Genomic DNA, 10,496 nt, shown 5'->3' with positions numbered 1-10,496 from the left:
CCCACCTGGATGATGCGACGGCAGCCATAGTGCGCCAGAACGCTCCCCACATACCAGCTCTCAGTGGGGAGGAGAGCAGAGTAATGAAGCCAATTCATAGATGGGGATTATTAGGAGGCCATGATTGATAACAGCCGATGGGGAAATTTGGCCAGGATGCCAGGGTTACACCCCTACTCTTTTCGAGAAACACCCTGGGATTTTTAATGACCACAGAGAGTCAGGACCTCGGTTTTACGTCTCATCCAAAGGATGGCACCTGTTTACTATACTGGGGCATTAGGACCCACATGGACCGCAGGGTGAGCGCCCCCTGCTGGCCCCACTAACACCTCATCCAGCAGCAACCTTAGTCTTTCCCAGGAGGTCTCCCATCCAGGTACTGACCAGGCTCACACCTGCTTAGCTTCAGTGGGTTGCCTGTTGTGAGTTGCAGGGTGACATGGCTGCTGGCTAAATGTGAACTGGCTAAAGGTGAACTTATTAAGCCACACGGAGGGTGATATAATAAGTCTGATGCTACAAAATAACCTATTGAAAAAAGAAATACAGTTAACGCAAGGTACAGGAGGAGCAATACAGCACATACTGCCAGCAGTAATATCACCCTGCAACTCACAACTGGCAGCCCACTGAAGCTCAGCAGGTGTGAGCCTGGTCAGTACCTGGATGGGAGACCTCCTGGGAAAAACTAAGGTTGCTGCTGGATGAGGTGTTAGTGGGGCCAGCAGGGGGCGCTCACCCTGTGGTCCATGTGGGTCCTAATGCCCCAGTATAGTGACGGGGACACTATACTGTAAACAGGCGCCATCCTTCGGATGAGACGTAAAACCGAGGTCCTGACTCTCTGTGGTCATTAAAAATCCCAGGGCATTTCTTGTAAAGTGTAGGGGTGTAACCCCGGCGTCCTGGCCAAATTTCTCATTGGCCCTTACCAATCATGGCCTCCTAATAATCCCCATCTATGAATTGGCTTCGTCACTCTGCTCTCCTCCCCACTGAGAGCTGGTGTGTGGGGAGCGTTCTGGTGCACTATGGCTGCCGTCGCATCATCCAGGTTGGGGCTTTGAGTGGGGTATCCAGAAAAGTGCTATATAAGTGTAAGCAATTATTATTATTATTATTATACATGTGATGTAGCCAGATCTGGCTTTAAAGTGGCAAAGACAAAAGTAATATCACCACTTATTTTTAAAAAAATTATTGTGTTTGTAAAGTCAGTTAGCCCAACTGCTTTTCTAATGACATACTGTCTTTGTACCCATTTATACAGCTGGATATTTTACTGAGGCCATCTGAATGCAAAACCTTGCTAAATAAATGGCCCAACAGCAGCACCTCACCCGGGCTTCAAACCCACAGTCTTCTCAGGCCAAACACAATTTGAGCCTTCTTCAGGGATGGATGCCACCTCTTCTGTGCATCGTAACTGGAAGGCGTGAACACCAGCTTTCTTTCTGCTGCGACACAGCACGTGAATACAGCACCTCAGCCGAAGGGCTGCTTAAAGAAGAGACCAGCGAGGACTTCGGCACCCACAAAGCCCCTCTGCCTGTGTCACAGTGCTGTGTGGCCAGGAATGTCCCCCCAGCTTGATCCTGCTCTCATCCAAACAGTCCCACGAGAAAAAGAAAATTCCCAACCCTTTCTCCCCAAAATACATGAACAAAAATGTTTTGACAACGTGCGAAAAATCTAGCTCTGGAAAACAGAACTCAAATGACAGAAAAGTACATGAATCGGGGAACTCTCTTTGTTGCTGATTTTAACTACGTGCCATCTACATGAATGAGATGCTTTCCAGAAGGAAATCAATGTAATTTACTTGAAATTTAATCATTTAACTTCATACAACTTTTTTTGTGTGTGTGTGCGTGCACTCATTTTCATATTGTAACATGCTTTAGGATTCAGTACAAGAACAAAACCATAATCTTTGTAAAAGACAATAAAACAAACCAAAAAATAATAATTAAATCGCTGAAGCAGCAGTGGAAACAGCATGTTTCCATGTTTCAGACAAAGCCTAAAAATGTAGCACAAAATGAATAAACTATCATTGGAAATGGTTTTACAAGGGATTTTACATTTTCGTCAGATACAGCATCCAGGATGGAAAATTTTGCATACGGTGCCCTTGTCTCAAATGTTTGACAGGTGGATCGAACTGTGGTGAGAAAACAGCAGGCCTTGGTTCTTTTTCTAGAAATGTTGTTTCTCGAAGTGGGAAGGAGGAGCTGGTGCTGAGCATGTCTCGTTCTTTAATCCTGAAGGAACAAACACAAAGCACCATCGTAATATCATTACCAAGTCGTCTGTTCTATATTCTGAATGCTGCGTTATCAAGGGCTGTTTCTGCTCCCGGGAAGATCCATTGGCTGCTTGTACTAGATCTACCATAAAACCTCATATTAGGCATCTCAAGCTCAGCACTTGGTGAGTCCCAGGCCAGCCAGTTTTATATGTAACCATTAAATCTGCTGTTTCTAAAGGCTTGGCGATCAGTTCCAGGTGATCTGCTACGTGAAGCAGCGTAGGGATTATTTGGAACAACAAACTTCATTCCTCAAACAGGAGGCTGAGTGTGATCAGGCTGGGAGGGAGGATGAAGAGGAGGAGGCTGAGTGGGAAATCAGGAGGCAGGTGTAGAGGAGGAGCTGAGTGGGAGATCAGGGAGGGAGGAGGCAGGTGTAGAGGAGGAGCTGAGTGGGAGATCAGGGAGGGAGGAGGCAGGTGTAGAGGAGGGGCTGAGTGGGAGATCATGGAGGGAGGAGGCAGGTGTAGAGGAAGAGGCTGAGTGGGAGCGTGGGAGGCTGAGTGGGATGAGGCAGGATGAAGAGGAGGAGTCTGAGTGGGAGATCAGGGAGGAGGCAGGGTGTAGAGGGGCGTGCTGAGTGGGAGATCAGGAAAAGCAGGGAGGATGTAGATGAGGAGGCTGAGTGGGAGATCAGGGAGGAGGCAGGGTTTAGAGGGGAGTGCTGAGTGGGAGATCAGGAAAAGAGCAGAGAGGATGTAGAGGAGGAGGCTGAGTGGGAAATCAGGGAGGAAGAATGCAGAAGAGTAGATCACCCAGGGAAGGTGGAGGGGGAACATAGAGGATGAGAAGGGAAACTGACCTGGCAGATGAAAGGCAGCTGTTCTTCACAGCAGGCAGCGTTCCACACCATGTGCCCTGTACTGTTGTAGTCCAGCCTGACGCAGTGTTGGAACAGGGGGTCTGTGGGAAAGCCACTGTCCCACATATTGAACTCGACTGAAGTGCCATTTGCCCAGTGCCAGTCCAGGTAACCCTGGCTCACACTCCGCTGCAGCCCGATCCACACGCCCCCCTCAGGGAAGACCTCGCCAGACGCCGCTCCGAACAGCGTGTTGACTTGTCTGAGCACGTCCGGCTGAGCGATGTACAGCAGGTCCGAGTAATTCTTCCTACAGAGTCCCAGAGCTTCGTCCCAAGTCTTTTTTTCAGGGATGTAATACAGGTCATCTGACAGAGAACGCATAAAACGCAGGGATGAGTGGCCAGTCTTAGTACAAAAATAACAAAATGAGCGCAGAACGTCAATAAGTCAGCTTGGCCTTATGCATTATGTACAGTAGAAGAAGCCATTACTTACGGAGCCGGAGCTGCCCCCTTCAAGCCAGAAGCTAAGCAAGGCTGGGCCTGGTCCATACTGGAATAGGAGAGCTCTGTGGAAAACTTGGCTGCTGCAGTAAGCATTTCTGGTGGACCTACTGACTACTGACTTTGTTTTGAGGCAACAGTAAGGCATTTATTAGGTTCTTCAGCTCCTTCCCAGATATACCAGAAATGCATCTCTAATTCTGATGTTTAATCGAACGTTTAGTTATATTGTCTTGAAAGCTACAGTAGTTCTTTTCCCAACAGTTAAACTACAGTTGTTCATTGACAGATCTGTTACATGTATGTATTCAAATTAAAAGCAGAGGCAACAGAAGAGCCCCTGGGGAGGCGGGGGGGATTTCCAGCTCTCTTTCAGGCACCAGCCCTTGAAGAGCTGAGAGACGTCAGTAAATCAGCCCCATTAAGCTGATTTCAGTCATAATGACCAGAGCTGGAAGGCAACCTTGCTGGTGCGCTGGTTCTCCAGGATGAGGACTGGACACCCCTGGTGTAAAGATGGAAGATAATATTTAGCCCTTAAATGACCCCCTTTTTAATTGCTGCGGCCACGTCATGGGAGACAGTCTAGGGGATTTCCCACTGCGTTGTGCAAGATTCCTGCATCAAAGCAAGGTTATAATACTGAACGAATGTGTTGGTGTGTTTCATGGGGGGTATCCAGGCCTCAGATGTTCCTGGAAGAAAAGGGAAATATTGACGCACTCTTGGTGCATGATTCTGCGAGAGCAGAGAGGTGCGGAGGTGACGTTCGTGGGGAAGTGCGGAAAGAAAGCAGAGGCGCTGCTGAGCCTTCTTCAGGGGTGAGGGAGGGAGAGGAGGGCGAAGAGAAGGTCAGGGAGGGAAATCTGGGAGACAAGCTCCGGGAGATGTGTGCGGAGATGAAATCTGCGGAGAGCCTTTCTCCATCCCAGAGGGGGAAACCCCAGCTGGAGCCCGCCTGTCCCGGCCAGCCCGATGTCTCGTCCCTCCGCCCTCCACATCCACACACTTCCTGTTTGCATTCTGGGAATCGCAGCGCAGGTTTCAGGCGCCCAGAGATGACACAGGGATCCTTAAAGTTTGGATTGTGCTTGTGTCCCACAAGTCTATCTCTCAGTGGACTGGGGCAGCTGGGCCAGTGGGGCAGCTCCTGTGTCTCCTGTGTGTACTCACAGTCATATACGCAGGCGTAGGACGTCTCCAGGTATTTGTAGGTGCCACCGCAGGGGTCAGCAAAGTTCTTGACTGTCACCGTGCAGATGATTTTGTTGCCACAACTACGATAGACAACAGGGACAGTGTCAGGTTTGCTGGTGTCATACAGCTGCAGAGCCCTGTTCTTAAGTGTTACTACATGAGTGTATTATAATAATAATAATAATCATCATCATCATCATCATCATCATCATAAACTAGTATGTCCAAGGACAGGTGCTTGACAGCCTGGGGAAAAGGCTCTGGTAGTACTGTATTGAACACTATTTTACCACAGAGAGGTGACAGAAGTTTTCCCTTCCTTTATAATGGCATGGTAGTGTAGGTCTGGCCTGTTTTGTATTATTTCCTCTATTCAAAATCAAATGTAATTAAGACCTGAAATTTTGTGGTCCAGTTAAAACTAATGGCGAACAAGCTCTGTCTGGAATTAATGGCCAGGATCCACAGGGCTGCTGGGGAGAATTTTTTAAAATGTTTTTTTTTTAATCTTATTTAAATGACTTATTTATGTTTTTTTGTTGCGCACAGCATCTGCTCAGTTGAGCTTTTCTTACTGGGGGTGAAGACTGTTTATTAAAAATAAACAGAGTTTAACGACAGGAAATTGATTCCAGTTGTCAGATCACGTATACGCATACCTTAGCTTTGTGCAACAACCTGAAACTTTCAGGTACCATAAATAATATTATTGCTAAACACATGCCATTCTAATCTGCAAGCGACCAGAATATAGAATACGAATTTTTGTATAAAAATGCATTAAGTGAATAGAAGTCAGTCTGAGGGATCAACTACTGTAACATGGCAGACTCCTAGGCTACAGATGAGGACATCCTTGGCTCTCCTGCATGTGTAGGTGACACCTGTTGCTCAGGGAAGCTCCTGGGAACCCTCACGTGATTAGAAAGGATCAGAAAGCTGCCCATTTATGTCTTCGTAACTGTTGATAGCGAAACGGTATCCAGTGTGTTTGTAAAGGCGTATCTTACCTCTGATTGACATAGGTGAATTGGTTGGAGAGACAATCGGTCTTGGCCAGCACTGAAGCAGCTTGATTTTGACTGCAGACAGAGGAACTGGTGCGCCCATAGTTGACCTTGTAGATCTTAATGACACCCTTCTCTGCCAGAGACAGCAGTTTGGAAACAGAGAAACAGTGACAAGACGCCGACAGACTGTAGGAAATCGAATGGGGCGAAGTACACATTGCTGTGTCCGCAGCCACATGAAACCTACAAGGTATTTTCTCACAGAAATAGCCGGTAAATTGGAACCTGAACCTGTGTGGAAATGAGGTGGAAGACTACGTCGTAGACTGGGGAGCTGAAGTTTGGATGAGAGGAATCACAGGCCATTTGGACAGCAAATGGGAAGTAAGATGAGATCGGTATCCAAGATGTGTCCTACGACGACTGACAGAATCCACATGGAATCTGGCTCCTTCAGGATTTTTCTAACATTTTTTATGGTAAAATTTTTAAAAATCATACGGTGGGAAAAATATAAGATTTTAAAGAGGGCTTTGAAAGTGTCTTTTTTAGATAATGCCACCCCACTGTGTAATGAACGGGCAGCCTCGAAAGTGTAAGACTTACCACAAGCAATGGAACCAGTTAACGTTTCACATATTACACTTGTGTAGTTCTGTTCTTTAGACTCTGGAAGAGATGATGGATGTTAATTCATAGATTTTCCTGGGAGACTTATGCAACAGAAAATTTGGGACCGGTCAGAGAACTGCTACCACACAAAATCTCAACTCGCATCTTAACTTGAATGAACAGAAAATTGAAGTTAAAAAATGCTCAGAAATGATTGTAAAAATTGCAGAGACATTTTCAGAATGGCAGGAAGTAGGCTAAATTAAATTAAAAAAGGGTACTTTATTTGAGTACAATAAAAAAAATATGACTATCCAGTCACAAATATATGACGAGATATATCTAGTCATAACCAAGGCATGTGTTTTTGAATAGTTCCCTTGAAAGTGTTAGGAGCAAGTGTTCATGTATATTTTTTTCTTTTTCTGAGTTTAGAAACACCAGTTTGTTTGTTTTTTGCTTTCCCAATGTGTAAGTGTAAAAGACCTCTGATCAAACCCAGGTGGGTATTGCAGCCAGGTGTTGGTGGGGCAGTAGTGGGCACTCTACGCTCTGAACCAGAATTGCCAAGCCAGTGCTTCATCATGGTGAACAGGGACACTGTGCAGTGAACGGTGCCAACCTTCAGGTGACACACACACCTGAGGTTCCGACTAATTGGCCAGCAAAGCTCCTCACAGCACTGCTCATTAGAGAAGGGGTGTTTACCCTGGTGCCCTGACTAAGCTCCAATCTGGACCGGTACACTTGGCCTACCTAAAGTTCCCCCTTTTTCCAATTGAAGAAGCAATGTCACACTTCTCCACCTGGTTTGCTGTTGTGGAGCTGCTGGCGGGTGGTCATCCAGGTGTCTACTGCACTCCAGAGCTGGAAGAACTGTGAAGCACTTTGAGGTCCTCGTGCATGAAAAGTACTTTATAAATGCAAGGAGTTCATATTAAATCAATATACTATGGGGTACATATACAGCATCGATAATAAAGTGGGTCCCCTTCATTGATGTTTTTCCTTTTGGATATCTGAAATGCTGTCTAAGATGATGGATGAGTGACAAGGTAGGTTGAAGTGGCTCCAAAATGGGCTCGTGTCCATTGCAAAGCCTGAGAAAGGAGTGTAATTACAGGTGACCAACCACTAGGGGCTGCCAAAGGGCCTCTGTAAGGAGACACACCGGGTGATAACGTGTTAATTGATTTATTGGAGAACAATGATTGTGCACTTTCCCACATAGGTTTAAATAAATATGAACTATTTGATAAATGGGGGGTACTAAAACACTCGGACTGGGGCCTGGGTAGGACATGCAAACTCCACACAAAAGGCACAGTATACCACCCCAGTATTGAGTCTATGACCCGAGAGCTGTAAGACTACAACTGATGTGCCACCATTCCCCAGGTTCCAGCTAATGCCTTGCACTTGTAGTTATAATAAAAGTAATGGGCTGGTATGTTGAATTGCATACAATGCAATAGCTCACACCCACCAAAAAGTGGGTGGCATATTCTGACAACTTAAAGGGGAGTTAATATGGGTTTAAATATAAACTTTTTGCTATATAAGGGGTACTAAAACACTTGGCCTGGGGCCTGGGGGAGACCTTCGCCCTGCTGCAGTTACACTGGCGGGGGCCCTACAGATATGATTTCATGAGTCGAGGGTCTCTGTACAAGTCTTCACCCCAGATGTTCCCAGCAGGCCTCCATCTCCCCAAGAGCTCTGGATCTATGGATTCTCCCTCCTGCCTCCATTTCCCTGCAGGGGGGGGTCCCATCTCTGCACAGCAAGTCCTCGTCAGTACAGTGCCTGTGTTCCTTGTCTGTCAGATGATCTAATCTGTTAGATTATGTGAAAACACATGACTGCCCACGACACTGGTAACTGCTGCTGGTGCACGGGTCTGTTCTGTATGACACTGGATGGGGATCAGAATGTGCAGACGAGCCACTAGGGTTTCAGCCCACTCCTGCAGCACGTGTTCTGTATATCTGGGCTGCACAACCGCAGTCCTGGAGGGCCAGAGGGCTCCTGGTGTTCCTTCCACCTCAATCAGGGTTCTTCAGAGCCTGGAGATTTCTAAAACCTGCTGGATGTGTCCAGGAGGAGCTGGACACAGCTGCTGTACATGCACAGCCACAGTAAAAGCAATGGACAATGAAACAACAGGCAGACCTGAGGACATGCTTGCATTGAAAGTACGCTGCTAATTGAAAGGGACAGAGAAAAGGAACTTGTTAGGCAAACAAACCAGTCTCCTGTCTCTGAGACGTGGGTTGAGGCATTTGGGAACACTAGTACTTTCTCACTAAGCCGGTCACAATGAAAGATACTGGTCTCGCGTCTAATGTGTTGTTGTTTCAATGGTAACTTCAAACATCACATCTGCTCCAGGCTGGAGGTTCACTGTCAACAACGCATAGATGTTTGGCAAGAAACCCTGAGCCTGTGTTAGCTCTTCAGTGATCACTGTAGAATGTGAGATTGGGCTGTGCTGCTTAGGTTTTGAAATGTTCTGTTTAACACACACCTCCCTGGGACCCTCCGTGCAGTACAGGAGAAAGAAGCAGGAAAACTTCACAAACAACTCACCAGAGACCACAAGTATTCCTGCCAGCATTAACAGGAAGGCTGTTTGGGGAGAGAAAAGAAATGGCATCACCTAAACTAAAGGCAACAGGGGCAGGACGGTTTATGAATGGACTGCAGTAGCAGCTGATGTGCACCTAGAGGCTGTCAAAGGACTCTAATGAATGTAAATAGGCTCATTGGGTGGTAATTGCTTAATTAGATTACTTTTGAAGGGTTTATATACACATTCTCACATGGGTTAGGTTAGGTAATAGTAGTTCAGGTGGGGAGCTGCGTCAGCATGCGTAGGCTGTAAAGGAACAAGTAATAGGTTTATTCCATGCTGAAAAAAAGAAGAAAGAGAACACAACGTTTGAGGTGTGTTCAGGTGTGACACCTGAAGAAGGCTTCCTTGGCCAAAACGTTGTGTTCTCTTTCTTCTTTTTTTCAGCATGGAATAAATCTATTACTTGTTCCTAGGTAATAGTAGTTCAGGTGAATAGCTGCGTCAGTATGCGTAGGCTGCAAAGGAGCAAGTAAAGGTTTATTCCATGCTGAAAAGATAAGAAAGGAAACACAACTTTTCGGCTATGAAGCCTTCTATGGGTGTAAGAAAGATAGGCATAGCAGGTTAGGTCTTGATGCTAAGGTAGTATATTGTTTCTCTGAAAGTCTCTCTCTGTGTCAGACCTGTGAATGTTGTTGTCAGCTTTTATACGCAGAGATCTTGGGACTGCTCCAGCTAAGTGTTGTGTCTGCCACAGCAATCCTCTTAGGAAAATGGGAAATGATCCAGAACCTCGTGGGACACAGAGCATGTGTGAGCTCTTTCTGCAGAGACCCCTATAAGCTCACCTACCTGGGAGCAGGAAAGGCAACTCTGGGGGTTGCATGGTTTCTGCAAAGAAGAATTGACAGGGGTGAGAGGGCATGCATTTTCTGGAAACATGTCACAGAAACATGTACTTCAAGTTACCAAATACTTAGAGCTAGATTCTGAAAACAGCAGGCTCTTCTTTATTTCAAGAGCTGCTTTGCAATAAAACCACAGAATCACAATGTAGTCACATTGATTCCCTGGGATCTATTAAGGTTTTGGGACCAATGAGCTGCTGAACTAAGCCAGGCTGGATGAATGAGTTTTTCTGTGATGTTCTGCTCTGTTCTTGTCCAGTTTGACAAGAGAGCAGAAAGAGTGTGAAACAATCTGGCAGAGCATCTGAAACTCAGCAGAGAGTGAAATACAGAATCTGGTATTACAGAGCAAACTTTTGAAGAAGTAAATGTCTTCCTAGATTTTAAGTAGTAGAGCTCTTTTTAATGTAGAATTTTGCATTCAAAAGTTCTCTGTCAAAGTAGTTCAGGGCGCAGTGCATATGCAAAAAATTGTCTAACAAATATGCATGTTGGGTGTCACAGACGTCTCTCTAGGTCTGAAGAGCATTAGATTTGCAAGCCTTTTAAAGAGGTAAGATATTAAGTCTTAT

The 10,496-nt window shown here is 46.0% G+C and overlaps 1 protein-coding gene across 1 annotated transcript; it reads right to left on the bottom strand.

The window, feature by feature from the left end:
• Window positions 1-2,078: 2,078 nt before the first annotated feature.
• LOC102696128 (C-type mannose receptor 2-like) lies at window positions 2,079-9,902 on the bottom strand. The gene is made up of 5 exons (XM_069192925.1): window positions 9,869-9,902; window positions 5,830-5,962; window positions 4,796-4,932; window positions 3,117-3,484; window positions 2,079-2,267 (listed from the first exon to the last, which is right to left on the bottom strand). The coding sequence occupies exons 1-5, from the start codon at window positions 9,900-9,902 to the stop codon at window positions 2,262-2,264; spliced, it is 678 nt and encodes a 225-aa protein (XP_069049026.1). The 3' UTR covers window positions 2,079-2,261.
• Between the last annotated feature and the right edge of the window lie 594 nt (window positions 9,903-10,496).

This window comes from Lepisosteus oculatus, chromosome 7 (assembly GCF_040954835.1).
Source record: "Lepisosteus oculatus isolate fLepOcu1 chromosome 7, fLepOcu1.hap2, whole genome shotgun sequence".
Classification (NCBI taxonomy): Eukaryota; Metazoa; Chordata; class Actinopteri; order Semionotiformes; family Lepisosteidae; genus Lepisosteus; species Lepisosteus oculatus.
The sequence above is the reverse complement of the archived record's forward strand: the minus strand, read 5'-3'. Positions and strand labels throughout refer to the sequence as shown.